This window comes from Orbicella franksi, chromosome 11, assembly GCF_964199315.1.
Source record: "Orbicella franksi chromosome 11, jaOrbFran1.1, whole genome shotgun sequence".
NCBI classification, from domain to species: Eukaryota; Metazoa; Cnidaria; class Anthozoa; order Scleractinia; family Merulinidae; genus Orbicella; species Orbicella franksi.
Genome location: NC_138155.1, coordinates 27,473,295 through 27,492,297, shown reverse-complemented (window position 1 = coordinate 27,492,297; position 19,003 = coordinate 27,473,295). Strand labels below are relative to the sequence as shown.

The following is a 19,003-nucleotide window of genomic DNA, read 5'->3' as shown; positions in this document are numbered from 1 at the left end:
CGTATATCGAGTTCTGATGCACTTAGGAAATTTAGAGAGAACTCAAGAAACTAGATCTCCCTCCCGGCTGTGCGTCGAGCAAGTCTTGCGCTTCTTTCGTGTTCTCCATACTTAACGCGTGCGATGCACACTAAAGCGTGAAACAAATGTTACCTAGTTCTCTGCTGTTTCAGCCCCGCATCTGTTCTTGCAATGCAATGTGCAAAGCAACAAGCAAGGTATCATAAAAAGTTACTTACAGAGGGCGGAGGCTTAATAAGGGGACCTTTTCTCGTGTGGTGGGGACGGGGAAAGCTTTAAACCCAAACGGAATTTTCTTACGAAGCCGATGGATGTATAAATGGAAAAAAAAACTTATTTGATGCGCTTTTGGCTTGACCCTTCTTCGGTGTGCTGAAAAGGGCGAGCTGCGCGATACAAAAGACGTATAACTAGGAACGCGCACACGGAAACAGCGCGCTTGAAACATAGAAGTAGTCGAGCTCTTTGTACAATTTGTGATGCGGAGTAAGATTGGCACGAGCAAAAAGCATGAACAAACCTCTCGACAAACCGGAAATCAATTTTTCGAGGCACTATGTGGCGTATTTTTAAAGACTTTTTTTGATGTTTCTGGCCCACAACTCAATACGTTTATGTCCGTTAGAATTTTGGTTAAGTATTTTCGTTGTAAGCTGCTCAAATTTGGGTGTTGAAAACGCGAACTGCGCCATATCAATACCTTCTGTTATCTTTTAGTGCGTGCATGCATGATACGAGCGAGAAACGCAGTCTAAGGAAACTAACGTTTATGTTCAGTCTGCTGGGTCTATAACCGGTCATGACCGGTTCCACTGGTTCTTACTAATGCGACCAAAGACCTTACAAAACTTGCAAATGCCATAACAGTTACAAGTGTACAAATTCTGAATTAAGGAAATATTTGATTGTGTTTTATCTTGTTTACAAAAGTGATAATTCGTCTAATCAGTTTGCTTATCCAGGTAAACTGATCTCCAGTACTTATATTCCTACAAATTGAGGAGTATTATCCTCCAATAAATTACATTTTTTAATTTCATAAAATTGACTTACTTTCATAGAAAACGTCCTATTAATTAATTTGCTTGATATTGTATTCTTACTACAAAGGCAAGACATAATATAGTAAATGAATTGAAATTGCAACGGTTTAGGGTGAAATGTATTTTTACACTCCCGTGATTTGTTTTGCCTAAGGAGGTATCCCGCTAACTATACGTCCCTCGTTCATTTGAACTGCAAACTGAGTATCATTTGCATTTTGAGTTTTTTGCTCATGTCTACTGAATATCATTTGTCCATGTTCATCTGTTTTTTTTTTGTTGGCCTCATTACAGTGCGTTCACGTGACATCCCCTTGTTGTTCACGTGGTGTTCACGATGTGTTCGCGTGATTTTCAGGTGTTATTCACGTCGCCACTGATGTGAGATGCTGCTGACGCTTTGCTTGCTCTTGAAGTTTATTTTTGACAGAGTCAATTCCCAGAATCTAAGGAAGAAAATTTAAAAATTAAACGTTACTTGAACACCAAGCTTAAATTCCATTGTGACGCTGACTGTAGTATATTTCTTTGATGTTATTTCTGGAAATTGCTGATACTTCCAGACACCCCCCACATCCTCCCACCTCCCTCTTCCACCAACCTAGCCGTGGGTTTTCTCTCTCCCGTCACGCCACTTGTCCTGTATTTAAATTACACTATTAAGATGCAGTTTAGTGTGGGGAGCCTGTGCGTGGCTTGTTAACTATCACATGATTTAGTGTATTCTTTGAAGTGTTTCAGTTGTCTGTGAAGTTAATCAGTATTAAACATACTTTTTTTGTTTACGCCTTTACAGATAGGAATAAAAATAGAGAAAACATTTATGGTTTTGTTGATTTATATTGTCTTAGATAAGTGTCGTGAGAGCTCAGTGCATTTACAACTTCAAACAGTTAATCATTTAAGGTCAGGGCACTGCTTACAAAAGAGTGTAACAAACCACCCTTTTGGATTACAACGCCAAGACAGTCTTAAGAGGAATCACGATGATCACGTCACGTCACGTGATGTCACGGCCGTAGTCCAGTTTTGGACCCTCCCTGTAACACAACACTACGCTGTCTCGAGATAGAGATCCGGAGAGGCCCTCTCTCCTGAGAGCGTAACGTTGTGTAACAAAGCGAAAACTCACATTACCATCACAACGTTTTCATGGCTGTACTGACATCGATCACAGCTAGCAAGTAATGAACGTGAAAGAATTCTGCCAGCTAATTTTTTCAAGGATTGTCTCTGGGTCCGTGCGTGCATGTCAGCCGTTGCTGGTGCGTGACTGTCCGTGTGAAAGCATAAAGGTCTCGCGCAAAACAGAATAGTTACCTGTTTCATCAAGTGTTGGTCGCACAGACTTCAGATCGTCGAAAAGAGCCTGGCGTTAAATGTTTAAAGTTAACTGAGTTAAATTAATCGTAGCAAGGTGGCTTTGATCTCCGATTACGTAACTATAGAGAGATCCGTGTCTCTGATTGGTTAGAGTTAGGGTTACTCAGTTGTGAATTTTCGCGCGCTATAAACAGCCAATCACAGATACTTCATAGAGACCAGGTCTTTAGTCATTACTCGAGGGATGCGTGCTGGGTAATTGATCTCTTTGGATCTATGTTATCGCAATCATGGAATTAAGATGAGCAAATGAAGTTTAAGAAATAAATTAATTCAACTTAATGTCAAATTAGGCTCAATGCGTTTGGCAAGTTCATTAAAGGTTGTAACATAGTTTTAAATTGAAATTTACTTTCCTATTTTAACAGACGTCACTGAAGTTTATGTTTAGTTTTGCAAGAACGAGTTCAAAAATTATTATTGCCTCTTATTTAGCTGAGATATAGCATTAACATTGACGTAAGATTCCGCATTGAAACTCGTTTTACTCCAAAAGAATAAATCCCTGAATGAAGGGTCAAATAACCGTTGTAACGATGAATCATTTTCGTTTTTCTTAGTGAAAAAAGAACGCTCTCATCAGCATAAAAAGGTAAAAGGTAAAGTTTGCATACGAGCCAAAAGGCCTATTAGGCCGGCGCTTATCTCTGGCTCTGCAGCATGAAACGACTAGGAGTATTTATACTCCCCCCTGGATGGGATGCTAGTCCATCGCAGGGTTACCCCCAGCATTAAACGCGCCGGTATCCATTTATACACCTGGATGGAGAGAGGCACTGTGAGAGTAAAGTTTCTTGCCCAAGAACACAACACAATGTCCCCGGCCAGGGCTCGAACTCCGACTGCTCAATCAGGAGTCGAGCACACAGCATCGAGGACTGTAATCCAAGTCTTACCTGCCAGTTCAAGATGGCGGTTTTTCTTTTGTCAGCTTTGCTCGGCAAGCTGCTCTTTTTAATCACCATCAGGCCACGACGCCTCTCCTCAATCCCCTCTCGGGCCATATCTACCGAGTAGTCATCCTGGAGCTTTTTTAGGTCTGATGGTTTAACTGAGCGCTCTAAGACCATAATAATGTGCGCCCACTGTCAACAGAAAACAGATCTTTTTTAGTCTTTTTTTTTTTTAGTCTTTTTTGGATAATCATTTGGATGAAGGTAGTTAAACGTGGTCTTAAGAGTAAAAACTCGATGAAAACTCAAGAAATTTTTAACCACTACCTACGTATGCTCTCTGTTTTATTCTCAGTACGTCTGAATTTATTAGTTTGGATTGCTCGAAAAAACGTCACATTTACGTTGTCTGTTATTTAAATCAAACTAACGTCTGCCTGGAAAAAAATAGATCCAATCTAAATAGAATCGAAAAGGAGCACGGCTGCACGGCTCATAGTCCTCCAAACTAAATAACCATACATGCGTTAGACACAGTATAAGGTTCAGGATTCCGTTGGAGTCTAATATCTTTTGTCAAACTTTACGCCTCAAGGGTGAATTCCTCATCTTCTCAGGGATAGAAAAATGAGGTATAAGTCGAACCACTTTCATGTGGACAACAAAGGGCCAGACAGGGCGCTTAAATGTACTGGGTGTCCGCGTTATACAGGAAGAGACTGCATGAATTCTGGTTCGCTGAGACCACGCGAACTTTGCGTAAAGTAGAAGCGTTCGCGTTATACAGGGTCCGTGAGGAAAGGTTTGACTGTATTTGGTCTTTTTTTACCTGTCTTCTCCATTCTTTTTCTGAACGGTCTGAAATCTGTAAAAAACAAAACAGCATATGTTAAAATCAAAGTAGAGAGCTAATATTTACCGTTACTTTTTCTTTAAGTCATTTCGAGCACTTTAAACTATCTAAGGAAATATTTGGTTATTAGCACGGAACTCAACAAATATCAGCAACGCATCTGATCAGGAGGTGACGCGGCTGATCCTGCCGTTCATATTCCTCTGAAAGTTTCTAAACAACCCTGATGCATCTCAGAATTCCTCATGTAAGAAATTGCTGTTTTACTTACATTCTGGTACGTGTTTGCCATCATTGCAATCAACATATTCATGAGTAAAACTGTGACGAACAACATGAAGTAGAAAAACAACAGCTTAGCCAAAGCTGGGTGCCGTGACCTATCGAACGTGAAAAACTGGGGAAAGACAAGAAATGGACATAGTCAGTGACCATGGCAACACGATTGACATCGTGAATGAAAGGTAGATGCTTTAATACTATATGAAAATCGTATTTCCTGTATGCGGCAACTGCACGTTGTAAAAATATCAATCTTTCATCTTGGAATTTGACTTTTGTTCCAGACAGGCATTTTAGGAGCCTTTAGGATTAGTTTTTAGCTTCGTTGGAATCCAATTTTGATTTCTCCCCTCAAATTTGTTCAATTACATCCATGCTTGTCAAATTCCCGGGAATATTCCACTCGTGGCCTTAGGGTTGGTTTTCACTAACGCACAAGCACTGAACAAATACAAACGTAGTAGAATGCTGTTAAGTAGCTCCTTTTGTTAGGAAACTTTCCAAACAAAAAGCACTAATTATCAACATCTTACTGGGTTTGCTTATGTTGTTTATGCTAATGCCTATGCGCCGGAAGTGAAAACCAGCCTTTACAACCATGTTTGCGGTGTCTCTCCTTTAAAACGTTGGGGGCTACAAGCACCTTCCTATTGAAACAACTTACAACTCTCGTCCCTAGAGTCAGTGGTTCTATTGCTCACCAAACGAAACGCAGGCCCTGAGAACGAGATCAGAACTTACGTCAAACTCGCCGAATGTCATGCGCATTAGAGTCATGATGGTATATCCTTCATTTTGAAATCCCTCGACTCCTTTCATTACATGTGAAAATGCTGCAAAAACAAAACAATGGGAATCTTAAATGGTGCTTGGCTGCTCGCCAGCTTGGCTTACAGTACGAAAAATACTTTCATAAAGTTAGCTAAAAAGCAAACGAAATAGCAACAAGTAGTTGAAAAATTACAATTGACTCAAATGGCAAGATTCGCATCAATAAATGCACCCATTCTAATGAACACTCGGTTAAAGTTACAGATACGGTTAAAATTATTGTTTATTGGTCTTTGGATGCTCAAAGCGCACTTAAACAAACATCCCAGGATTGCAGATACTTTTCGTGGTCCCTACGATTTCGTATTGGCGGGATCATGGACATCTCGCGATTGTTATATGTGTACGGGGATTCTTCCGTATTTCGTTACAAAGTCCTTTTGACGTTCTTTTATTGATGCGATAATTACCCTTCATGACCATCATGTTGTTGTGCCTGCTTTGCAAAACCACAAAGCAAACAGGCAAACACACCAATTACGCCAAACGTTATCCTGTGTGCTTTCTGTGACAGGTAACGTCACGTCACGGCGCCATCAACACGTTACACGCATTACTTAACGTAAAGTCGCATCCTGTGTACTTCGCGAAATAATTCTCAGAGGCAGATTTCGTCCAAACAAGGTCTGTATGCCTTTAAAGTTAGTTTAAGTTAGCGTTTTACCTTGCGCAAGTCCCAGTAGGTATATGATGTATATGATAAAAAACCTTGACATATCTCCGACGCACATCTTGTAGATCATACCCACAAATGGACCAATGGCTCCAAAACCTCTGGAAATTGACAACCAAACAAACAAAGTGAAAGTGAAGAATGATCATCGCAGTTAATTTTCCAATTTAAGCAACTGGAAAGAAGAAGCCTGAAAAAATCAGGGCTTCAACGGGATTCGAACCCGTGACCTCCGCGATACCGGTGCGATGCTCTACCAACTGAGCTATGAAGCCACACATTGGGAGCGAGGTCAATTAGTTGAGTTCATATCTTCCCGTGAGAAGTGAAATGATGTGAAGTTTATATGAAATAATTCATATATGAACTGCGGTTGTAGATGAAAGTGAAGAATGATCATCGGAGTTAATTTTCCAATTTAAGCAATTGGAAAGAAGAAGCTTGAAAAAATCAGGGTAGAGCATCGCACCGGTATCGCGGAGGTCACGGGTTCGAATCCCGTTGAAGCCCTGATTTTTTCAGGCTTCTTCTTTCCAATTGCTTAAATTGGAAAATTAACTGCGATGATCATTCTTCACTTTCATCTACAACCGCAGTTCATATATGAATTATTTCATATAAACTTCACATCAAACAAACAAACAGTTGGCCTGTAAATATCCGCCCTCTCCCCTCCAAAAAATCGGAGAGGGGGACCCTCTCCCCTTATTTAGCGGGGAGGGGACGGATGTGTACAGGCTAACAAACAGTCAAACAAGAAAGAGCGATTATCTCACGGTCGATGACTAGGGGCAAACTTTTCACGATTCTTACAGCCACTACCATCACAGCTAAACTGACCACCTCTTGACTCACTTGACTCTAGCGATGACTCAGTTTCCCTCAAGTTGCCGAAAAGACAGTCACCAAGAACACTTCTTTTCAGAACTACCCTCACCCATATTTTCAGTACTTACCTACAGAAGAAAAGCAGATAACACCAAGCCATTGGAGCAGCAAGAATCAACATGGCAGTCTCGGCATTTTGTTCTCCAAGGTAACGACAAGGTAACGCAAGGATAACGAGTACACAGGACATCAAGAAGATGGATTTACCAGGAGCGTCACGCTGAAGAAGATATCGACGTAAAACTATGATAAAAATTCCCCATCAATGTGCAATGTCGCGGAAAAGGGTAAAGTGAACCCTTTTCCTTATCAATGCTCGTTGTTTCCATAAACGTTGGCTATAGAACTTACGATTAGAATGGAGAAATATTTTAATTTTTTTTCTCCAGCAAACTGTACATCTTCTGAGAGATTTGGAAAAACATTTCAGGATAAAAAGTAGCGATATTAAAACATGACGTTTCGGCGACGACATGTCACCATTATCAAATGTAGATTATTGTAAGCTCAGTAACGTTATATAAAGAAAGGAAAGCGAGAAACTACAATAGACTAAAGTGTCATGGAGGAAAACAAAAGAATGGACAAGAACATGATGTACAAAATTAAATGAACAGTTTCGCTGGAATGGAGTCTTTTTGAGTGTTCAGAATCGGTATCTTTTTCCTTATTAAAAGCATCTCATTAATGAGGCACTCGAACTTTCCTCGGCATTTCCTTAGGATGAAAAATTGCTCTTGAAGACTGTTCGGTCTTAGATTGTGTTCGTCCTTAAGATCTTAAGATTTTTCGCGACATAGAGACATGACCGACACCGGAAACTGCGCAAGAAAAACCTCTGGCACCCAGAGTAAGTTAACCAAGTCCCTTGCGTTGTCCATACCTTGAAAATATTCCTCGGGGCTTTTAATTACGAGTAATTATTTACCCATCACGAAGTGAGAAAAAGGAAGAAAGAAAAACTGGCCGCGCGGAAACTAGAGGACCAAACTTGTTACTGGTTTTCGCGCGGTTCGCGTGTCGTACTCACATCCCTGACGTAAAGTGAGAGGTAAGTTGGGTTAAGGGTTATTAAGGGCTTTTGTTTGGAACTAAATTGTAAATAATTTTAACTTTATGCAGCTAAAGTATATTTAAATATGTAAATAGGTCCCCAATTAGTTTTTTTAAACTAATTACCATTGACACTGAAATAAAGTCTTTCGTTCATTCATTACTGAATAGATTAATTCTTACCAAGGCGTTCAGTTGGACGTTAATTCCTTGTGTTATTAACACATCTTTGATTTCCAGCACCAAGTAGATTATCGCACCAAGAACTGTAAAGCCTTCTGCAACGAGACGTAACTGTGGAAAACATAACAATAGTTGCATTTGAAAGTGAAGAATGATCATCGCAGTTAATTTTCCAATTTAAGCAACTGGAAAGAAGAAGCCTGAAAAAATCAGGGCTTCAACGGGATTCGAACCCGTGACCTCCGCGATACCGGTGCGATGCTCTACCAACTGAGCTATGAAGCCACACATTGGGAGCGAGGTCAATTAGTTGAGTTCATATCTTCCCGTGAGGAGTGAAATGTTGTGAAGTTTATTTCATATAAACTTCACAAAATAGTTGCATTTGATTCGAAGTGTTATGCTGTAATTTTGTCACGAATAGGCTTTTGGTGACGTTTCTTTGAGTTGTAGCGGAAATTGCTAGCCTGCGCAGCACTGAGGCGCTTGCCGGAGTGGTAACAACGCGCGAGTTAGAGTGGTGCGACACGCGCGGCGAAGAGGAATGCGTGTACTCTTTCCTTTTACTCGCTTGTATGGGTCGCGGGCGACTCGTCAATCTCGCGTACCAGTTCACTTGAAATCACTGCCTATTATCACTGGAGCAGCTACTACACAGAATACGGAAACTGCACAAAATGACAACATTAACGAAAGTGCGATTGTGAATTTTGGTAAGAGTGATACTGAGGCCTCTAGGCTTTTAGCAGACTCTGCGTCCACGAAAGTGGAACAGTGAAAAAAAGATTTGTAACCTCTACAATTTAATCAAAAGATTTTATTGGAGACATCTTCAGTTTCACTAGGATGTTTGAAAAATTTCAGAGATTGGCCAAGTCAAACTTGAAAAGGGGCGAGTAACCATTTAATGCTACCTACACGAAATAAACGCTTTTTACGGAACCTCTAGTTTTGTTATTTTCCTCTGTACGTCTATCATTAATAAGCAACTTAAAAACCTCTTACTTTGTCATCTCTCGTCTCTATTCTCTTTGGATCAAGATGTCGTGGTCTAAGATAAATAGCCAAGCTAAAGCCCAGAAGGTAGAGGACCGCAAATAATAAGCGCCTGTAAAACTTGCCCTGGAAATAAAAGAGAGGAAATATGTTTAATGCTGAGATAGAATCTGGAACTGGCAAGTTTTGCTTAGCTTAGAAACCGTTGGATCTTACTAGTTTGAACTCGCCTTTGAACTTGCCGTTAAGGCTTTGTCAAACCCATTTCGCGCGCTGTGTGATCCACCTAAAAACCACCAACTTCTCTCCACCGCAAAAACTTCACTCTTCACCCTTCACCCTTCACCCTTCACTCTTCACCCTTCACGCTTCACGCTTCACTCTTCACCCTTCACGCTTCACGCTTCACGCTTCACGCTTCACGTTTCACGCTTCACCCTTGATCCTTGACCCTTGACTCTTCACTCTTCACTCTTCACTCTTCACTCTTCACTCTTCACTCTTCACTCTTCACTCTTCACTCTTCACTCTTCACTCTTCACTCTTCACTCTTCACTCTTCACTCTTCACTCTTCACTCTTCAATCATCACAGACGAAAATATCCGTGCCGAATTCGGATAACCGACTTTATGGTCCCGGCTCATTTCACCAGCAAATACACTGTTGACTGTATTTTGTCCTTATATAGTAACAAGTATCAGATATAAGGAACCGAAATGTCTTGTCTGTAATGTCAGGCGTCTTCTTGCCCTAATCCAGGAGAGGCGCCGGCGGGCATTAGGACAAGAAGACGTCTGACATTTAAGACTACGAAATTTCGGGAACGAGCGCGTTAGCTATAAGTTTCATCTGTGATCACGTAATGCGAAATTGATTTTCTTACCCTGGCAAAGGCTTTCCATTTCTCCTCAAGAAGTCGATAGATAATACCGCTGTTCAGCATGTCCAAATGATCGTCTGTCTTTCCATTCAGTGTGATCAGTAAAGCTGATTCATCGTCTAAACAAAAGAAAATATGTTTTACCCGAGAACCATACGGGCGATTTTCCCAGAGACGAAACAGGCTGACGAAACATAATTGTGAGTGACACTCAGAGAGAGTTAGAGTAAAGAGAGCGTAGGATGTGAGGGGAAGAAAGAGAAGTCGTAAAGAAAGGTAGACTACAGGGAATGCGGGGATTAGGGAGGATGGAATTGTGAGAGACATAGTCGATAGAAGTTAACTGTTTGTTTTGTTTTTCATATTTGTTACTTGGAACAGAACTGAATGGTCCTCCTTTTTAGCCAGGTATGCTTACGGAGTGCAAAGCAAAGTCGAAAAAAGTTAACTGTTTGTTTTGTTTTGCATATTTCTTACTTGGGACTAAGATGGTTCTCATGGTTAGCTCATAATATTGACTTACCCGATTTACCATTCTTGTCAATAGAATCTAGGCCGTCTAGTGGGTATCCTGAACAAGTCATGCGTCCATAGGACCAGTACTCCTGTTGGAGAACAATTCAAAAAACTCGTTTAAATCTTCTCTGAGTCTGTGGTTTTCATGAAAGACAGGCTCCTTAGCAACACGACGCATGCGTATGACGCCATTCTGATGTAAAAACTACTTCAGATAGAAAATAACCCGAAAGGAAGAGTTTTCTAAGGTAGAAAACATCAAATAATAAGTCGAAAATAAATGAGGATAACAAAACGGAGTTAGATTGTGACCGGGTAATTATGAGTGCAACGGTCGCGCTTTTTACAGTAAGAAACTCTTTGACGGCTCCGGTCATTTTTCCTTTGTTAGCTTGCAAAAAAGATAAAAAAAAAAACTGTCTTTTGAAGAAAACTTATACATTGTTTTCACTCACGTGGCCAGCAGCCATGCAAACTTACTGAGCAAAAAAACTGTTATATAACAAATGAATTCAACTCCTACAGGATTGGTTTGGTACACCAACATGGCCACCGTTTCATTGTTTTGGGACAACAATATGGCTGCTGTGACGTCATGTGAAAACACTCTGTTCCTTACCATGCTTTGATATTCGAGAATTTCATGGAACATCTCTTTTCTTCCCAACTTAGCAGCCAGCGTGAGAGGTGTAAGTCCCAAGTTATTTCTGATGAACGTATCTCCACGTATCTTGTGTTTTCTCTGTGTGGCATGAAGAAACATGTCCTACAACGAAAGAATGTTTGATCAATATAATAAAATAGTCTTACTGACATTTGACAATGATTTTTTCCCCCATGGAATTTGACCCGACTGCATACTGTACAGATCAGTGAAGGCTATACCACCAAGCTTTAAGGAAGTAATTTGACACTCTATCTCATTCCATGTCTGCACCAGTTTCAACGTGAAAGAAAGAAAGAAAGAAAGAAAGATCGCAACGTAAAGACCTCCTCCAAGTCCAGGTAGAAAGTGACTGAAAATCACCCGGAAGGAAATTGAAGGTGCATCCTGGCGAAGTTGCTTATCAATGAGAAATATGTCTGCGATTTGTTGCGCTCACGATAAGCTCGACAACCCACCGAAACCCATAGGAAATAGTTCAGCCAGTAAAAACTATCCTCTAAATATTTTTTTTAGCTTACTATCTTGTTGTGTATGACACACAAGTGTAATACGGTGTTGCCAAGCGTGTCCTGTCTGTTTGGATCCGCGCCCCTCCTTATAAGGTAGTCGTACATCTCCTTGTTCTCGAAACACGCTGCAAAGGATGCTGGATATTCACCGTAATAGGCATAACCTGTTGAAAACAGCATCAGTGAGACATTAACGACTTTTAAAAGTCACGGAAAGGACTCCTCTAAACGCGGTATGAGACAGGCTTGTATCTGAAACGCAATACCAATAAACCCCCAGCTCTCTGAGAAGATCAACGCTATTAAACCTATCACTATTGTTTTTATTAGAGCGATTTTCAATTGAGTGTCGTAAAAGCAAAATCAAACCAATAACTTACCAGTTAGACTTCTCAGTTAGTCTCAAACCTTAATAAAACCAAAACCAAAACGAAAGCAATTGTCTAACTACTTTCAACACTCAATTGAAAACCGTTCAATTAGTGACATTAAGAAGAACTAATACCCATTGTTTCTCAAGACAAGGCATACTTCGTTTTAGCTGATACTCGATAACGCGGAGACACGAAGACACGAAGACCGAACTTGAGCCCAAACAGAAGTTTTTCGAACTCCAATCAACAAAACCAAGAAAACAACAAAGTAACAAAACCAGGAACGAAGAATGTGCGGCTTTTGACCACTTACCATCGTAATTCGTTTCTTGTTTTATTTTGTCCTTGCAGTCCTCCGGCATAAAGAATCTTCCTCTTGCTCGTGCATGAACATCAGCTCCACATTGACCAACCAGGAGTTTGAACGACTGTAGGTCTCCATTAACAATCGTGATGTGAACAGCTGTCTCACCTGCAGCGTGTAAAAGATAAAAAAAACGATGAAGAAAAAGACAACCTCTCACATGTTTTCAACAAAGAGTTTCTGTTAGCTTTTCATGCAGTCATGCGACTGGCATTTACTAGGAAACACTGCTATAAATAGCTCATGATGGGCATGACTAAGCATATGAGCATCATGATACAGTATACATGGACTCTCCTGTTGCTTAGCTCTTGATAGGGTAGCCTTTGAACAGGCTTCCAAGTAGGCTCGATTTCCGCCTCTCCCGGGGAGGAGTGCGGGCTCCTTTCCTGAACAGCGGCTGCTCCTCCAAGTGAAGATCTTCTTTCCCAGATTGGGCTCGGCTCGCTCGGTTTCCCGATTTTTTCTTCGCCCTAAATCCAAATAGTAAGCGTGTTCACAGGCTAGTGATAGAGTAAGACTGACAAATCTTGATCATTTTCTCACCATAGAATTCATGGCTTTCATACTGATCCAGAGCCATAGTAGGATAAACTTTCAGCAATGCGCGCGCCATCTCTGCCATTTGTGGATTGTTGTTTAGGAAACACAAGTGCAGTGCTGTCTCACCCAGTGCCCCGCGGTGATCAAGATTCCAGCAAGCTTTGCGGGGTGTATCATCTGGGGCGTCACGACATTCGACTGCTCCATGACTGTCGGACTAGAAAGTAGTTCATTTATTATAAGAGGAAGAGGATGTTTTTAAAAACGGAAAAACGGAAAAAGAAAACCGAAGGATGGGAGAAGAGAGGGAAGGAGGGAGTGGGGAAGTGGTAAGGGAGAGAGGGAGGAGGGAGAGAGAGGAAAAAGGAAGGAACTTACAGTAGTGGCCATTGTCGTCCCCTGTGCTACTCGTTATGAAATGTTGTTTCAAACAGCTCCCTCCGTTTCGCCGACCACGTGAGCAGACGAAACGGAGGCTCGTGGGGATGAGGATGAGTAATAGCTAATTAGCGACAATTCTAGGATGTCTTAACACTATTTTATCAGTGGCCTAACAGGACACTTAAGTTTGGAGTATCGATTTTAGTCACAGATCCTACTTGGAGGGAAGGATCTAGAAATACCGAACGTCGGAGAGAGAGTTCTTCATCGCGCTTTCACAACTCAGTTAACTTTACCTGTGATTCCCTCTCATTCTGCCATTTTTTGACCTCTTCTGCAGAGATCTCTTTTCCATCCCCTTGTTCATAAAGGTACGGCTGAAGTATCTTGTCATCTCGAAGCTTTCTTACGAACCCAGACTTGCCGCTTTCTTTCCAGATTTGAACAAATTCTGTGTTACCTTCCAGGCCTTTCAGGTCAACAAACGTATACAGTTTGTTCTCCAGTTTTCCTCGTGTCTGACGCTTCCAAGCTTCATCACGATCCTCTCCTTTCTCGCCGAGCACTTTATAAGCGCAGTTACCCATGACCTCTTAAACCAGGACTACCACCTGTGGTTGAAAATATGAAACAAGAGTTGAAACAACTTAACTTTCCATAAAATATATATAAGACTGGTGGAAAAAGCTCTTGAAAATGTCCAAAAGCTAGCGTAACCTAGGTGTTTCGGGCTTGCCCTTCTTCAGTATGTTCTTAGTCCTTCCTCAGTACGCTTAGCGCCTCTTCTACATACATACCGTGGCTGAAGAGGGGCTAAGCCCGAAACGTCTCGTTTACGCTAAGTATTTGACATTTACAAGAGCTTTTTCATCCTTAAAGCTACTTTACCGTCATGTAGTGTCACGCATCAAATGAGTTTTTGTTGTTGTTGTTGTTATCATTATTGTTATTATTATTATTACTATTATTTGCTTTTTTGCCCATTTCTACGGGTTTTGCACTTGCGTAGACTCGTTTTGCGTATGATTCACCTCCTACTCTAAGAGCTGCCAAGAGAGCTTGGTCGTAGGCTAGCATTTGTTAGTGTAATGTAACACAGATTTTCAAGACGAAAAAGAAAAAAGTTCAAGATTAGATTAAATTTGTAAGTCATCAAGTTATAAAAATATTACCAATTTCTTTTTTCGAGGATTTCGTTGTGAAAGGGCAACTCAAAAATGGCCATTTTTTAAAAATCAATATTGTTTACTAATTTGTATTCATAAGGGACATATTTCTGGCTGTTTCTGGTAGCGACGCGGACTTCGTGACCCTCTTCGTGACCCGAAATTCTGAACCCAGAAAAGGAAGTTGTCACTGGAGTTTTCAGATGATCACGAAATCCGTGGAATTATCCACTACTAACTTGATCAGTTTACTTTTAACATGTTAGCCAGGTGTCAGTTGCTTGTGTTTTCCACTACGTTTCCCTAATTGCACGCTTTAAAATTTTGAATCCCAGCCTCTTTGTATCTTGTATGGAAATAAAATAAATATTTGTATTTATTAGCACCTAAGTTGCTGAGGATTGAACACTGCAAACTTTGTTTGCCGAACTGTCGACGCTAGTAATCAAACGGTACGGCTCTGTGCCATTTGAGGAAAAAGCCCCCTAGAAAACTAATATTATCAGTGGTTAATCAGTTGTGAAGTACACATGTCGTAGTTCAGTGTGTTATAAGTTCCTGTTTCAGCTGTTTGAATGAGTTCATGTGGAGCCCTGCTTCGTTTCCGTTCTACTGCAAACTTATGAAGGTCTCACAGTTACCAGGTTACACTGATATATTCCTTAAAAATGAGACTTGAAGAAAACATGGTTGAAAATAACTTACAATTGATAAGAAATCATATCACAGTGTTATAATCGCTTGATGGAAACTTGACATCGTCGCTCTGATGCGCGCAAAACTGAATATTCTGAATGTATTGCTGTTCGGTAGCTAAGGGACACCAAGAGAGTTTAGCTTATCTTCTATATTGGTGCAGAACATAAGAGCGATAAAAAATAGTACAACCGTATCTTAACTTTTCTACCGTTATAGGAGAGAGTGAATAAAATCATACAATGAACATTTCGTGTTGAACGTCGTGGAGGTTAACATAAATAAGGACTTACGGTCTTGTTTATAGTCCGAATGGTTAGCTTCCCGTGATCAGTAATCGCTCCAAGAAAGGATTTTGAGGGCTGTATCATTTTCCTTCTGTGCAGTTCATTCAGTGTTTACCACGATGGTCCAGAACCAGTTGTTCTGATCTCCTTCGGTAAGCCATGTTACCTAGCAAACGAATGCAAAATATGTCTTATGAATAAGTAAAGTAGTTGCGTTACATTTGCATTTTATTTGTGTTTGAACAAAGTGCGCTTACGTCATACCTCCTACTGAACACAATCAAGATGAAGTGAAGCGAAACTTAAAGTCCCAATGGGAGATCAATTACGATTTTGAAATAACAAAAAGAACATTAAAATAGACTGACACACTTCGTCAAAATTTTAACTATGTCGACCATAACAAAAAGACTTCACAGTAAATTGCTTACTGAGACTAACAGAGGTCACTCAACCAATCAAGAATTCCAGGACGTTCCAAGTATTAGCCTGAAAATGGACGGAAATGGAACCAAGGGAAAACGTTTTCGTGCTTTTGAGGTCTCGTTCATTTTCCTCTTATACAGGGACGACAGTGACCTTCTTAATTCCAATGTTTTCCCGCCATTTTTTCCTTACTTTAATTAATTTAAATGACAGTGAAATGCCATTTGCTAGCTTTTCTTTTAGAGCTAGATGGTCAATGCACTTTGTACGACATACACGCATTCATGTACATGGCCACCTGCTTCTTTAGGAAGGGGAGGGGAGGGGTGTTCGTCGTACCTTTTAGGGGTTCCGGGCGGGGCCTAGCGAGAATTTTGATTTCGCTTTTGTGTCTCTTCGGGGAGATTTTCTGTTTACGTTTTGTGTAGTTTGAGATAATTCAAACTCTTAACAGAAGGACAAACGGTTTGTCCTTCTGTTAAGAGTTTGAATTATCTCAAACTACACAAAACGTAAACAACGAAAACATTTTTATACAAGAAAAATTAACACTTAGGTTAATTTTTTAATCCTGGGATAGTGTTAACCGGCTTTCGAACAACCCGGAACAGAAAAACAGTTTTGGTAGCGGGAGCTTTCGAGGTACCTTTTAGGATCTTAAGCCAAAAAAAAATGTGACAGGAGATGTTTGACAATAAAATGATTTTTAATTTTGTCACATTTACGCCGGGAATTCACAACTCATCAAAAAAAGAGTGTATTAGATTCAGCAAGAGATCATGTCTTGTATTCAGTTAATGTGTTGTTTTAGAATTTGTACCTGTCAGGGCCGGGTGAAAACATTTTCACGCTACACCCACAATTGGCCACAAAACAATATCTTGGTGCCTCTTAGGGGTTCTTTTTAAAAGCATCCCTATCCTTTTTGATATGGGGGAGCCCCGGAGGTTATTCATGCATGGTTCTGATCTACCTGGCTACCTGAGGATTATTAGACAAGAGACTATGATAGTCTCTTGGTTGAGATCGTCTGTGAGAGCTGTGAATGGGACTTCATTCGTCCCTCCAGCACCGCAATGTGACTCTAGCAGTGCATTCAATCCTGAACCCGTCGTCTGGATTTTAAATGCGTTTTTTGCTGCTTGCGTCTGATCAGCTGGACTGATTATAGTTATGAACAAAGCTTACACCATCTAAATAAAATGCAATTTCTTCAGTCCATAGTGAGCTTGTAGCCGTGTCACTGCGAAAAAAGGAATAATTTAGATGTGATGAATCCGTGACCGCTCTCAATAATTTAAAGTTTTAAAGATGATTTTGGTATTTTAGATTTTCAGAATTTTTGTTGCCAATATTATTGTAATGTAGTTACTGACTTAGATTTCTTCACAGTGAATCGGTGCATAATGGTCAAAGTACTGTGCGAAATCGTATTCGATTTCACTGCTAGCTTGCTTTTTAAATTTTATTTCAAGCTCCTTTTAGTTGTTCATTGTTGTTTAGTCAGGATGTCAAAATCTCCGTATTTTAAAATCTTTTAATCAAAATATGTTTCTTTCTTTTTTTTTGGTCTTGTTCTTTCACATTGATGTCAGAGTGTACCAACTTTAGGCTTGAACTTATTTGTTCGTATGCTGCTACCAGCGATAATAAAAAGACACCAGATTGCATTCTGTCTTCAATATGTTTAAACGAGAATCTTTCTCAGCTTAAAACTAATTTCTGACTCGAAGTATGCAAATAGGCCATGAAGAAACACTTCAATTTCGGGAGGTAACTTCATCTCGGGCATTTGACCGAAGTAAGCCTGGGACGGAGAAGTTATGGCAGCGATTAAAAAGGTGATGTTTTCAACAGCGTACGGTGTGGTGTAGTGGATAAGACGAGTCGCTTCGGAGCGAGAGGTCGTAAGTTCAAATCCTTCATGGTCAAGGTCAAGGTCAACTTTATTTAGGCAGGGTGGCCCAATCAGCACTGGTGAGTAGAAAAAAAAATAAAGGTTGTTTCCTGTCAGGTACCAGGTATGCAGAGAATGGAATGGGGTAGGGTGAGTTAGGGGGGAGTACAGAGGACCTAGAAATTAGGGGGAGAAGGCGGAATAGCAGGAGTCAGGGGGACAACATTGCATAGGGAGAGAAGGTATGGGCTTAGACAGAGGGAGATTATAGACATAGTCTGAGTCAGGGGGTACTGAGGACTTAAATGATGTTGGTAACAGACTAGGCTTTTTTAGACTTTTTTGCTAGAATACATTTTTTTCTTTCTTATTTCAATTTTGAAGTCGCATAAGAGTATAAAACATAATTACCCTAATTAAAAAGATTACCAGAGAAGATGTGAGTAATTCTAGTAGCTGTAGTCAAATGACACCATCATCCAATATTCTAGTAGGTGGAGAGCCAGGCATAGTTGTAGCTGGGAAAGAGGCAAATACTTAGAAAAATAAGAACAGTCTATAAGAGGAAGTTACAGGGTGAGCTAAAAGCACCAATGCCTGTCTCTGTAAGTAACCCATTTCAACTGATTTATGGGTCTGCTAAATCTGCGAGCCATCTTGAAAGCGGAGATGACCCTGGGGACGAGTACAACCTCGCTCCCAGGGTACTCTCTCTTTCCCTGGGAAATTAATTTTAAATTTAGCTACAAAAGTGCCTTCAATTGAAATATTCCCAAAAGAAAATCCTAATCTCGCTTCGGTTACCAGAACTATTGCTGGTGCGGCAAATATGAAAAATGCTCTAAACATCTGTACATCGTGCCAAGTCTTGCGTCATAGTAATGGCTGCCCTGAGTGTGATGAAGTTTTTTCTTTGTTTCACATTTTTGTTTCTTGGAGAAAATTTTGTCTATTCAAATCGCCCAGGATCCGTAGAAAATAAAAACAATGCGTCAAAAAGGTTCAAGACTAAAGTAAAGAAAATTTTCTGAGAGAAACGTACGGCTCCACCGCCCCACCGCTACTCGAATGAGTAGGTGAATGGTATCCATTGGCACTCGTCATTCATTGATATCCACGTTGAAAATCATTCAAGAAAAAAGAGAACAGTACTTCAGGGCAAATCCGTGTATTGGCGTCAAGAATGGTGAGTGAATC

General features: G+C 40.5%; 1 protein-coding gene across 2 annotated transcripts; it reads right to left on the bottom strand.

The window, feature by feature from the left end:
- Window positions 1–565: 565 nt before the first annotated feature.
- LOC145502615 (transient receptor potential cation channel subfamily V member 5-like) lies at window positions 566–15,681 on the bottom strand. 2 transcript variants are annotated; one of them, XM_081481945.1, is made up of 17 exons: window positions 15,486–15,681; window positions 13,631–13,938; window positions 12,957–13,170; window positions 12,360–12,518; window positions 11,682–11,836; window positions 11,116–11,262; window positions 10,504–10,585; window positions 9,984–10,099; window positions 9,109–9,225; window positions 8,104–8,214; window positions 6,936–7,087; window positions 5,971–6,080; window positions 5,217–5,308; window positions 4,465–4,590; window positions 4,170–4,205; window positions 3,344–3,532; window positions 566–1,510 (listed from the first exon to the last, which is right to left on the bottom strand). In XM_081481945.1, exons 2-17 carry the CDS (start codon window positions 13,919–13,921, stop codon window positions 1,430–1,432), a joined length of 2,178 nt encoding a protein of 725 aa, XP_081338071.1. In that variant the 5' UTR covers window positions 13,922–13,938; window positions 15,486–15,681; the 3' UTR covers window positions 566–1,429. The 2 variants fall into 2 exon arrangements, with proteins under 2 accessions (XP_081338071.1, XP_081338070.1); XM_081481944.1 differs by having other exon boundaries at window positions 569–1,510; window positions 13,631–13,945; window positions 15,490–15,681.
- Between the last annotated feature and the right edge of the window lie 3,322 nt (window positions 15,682–19,003).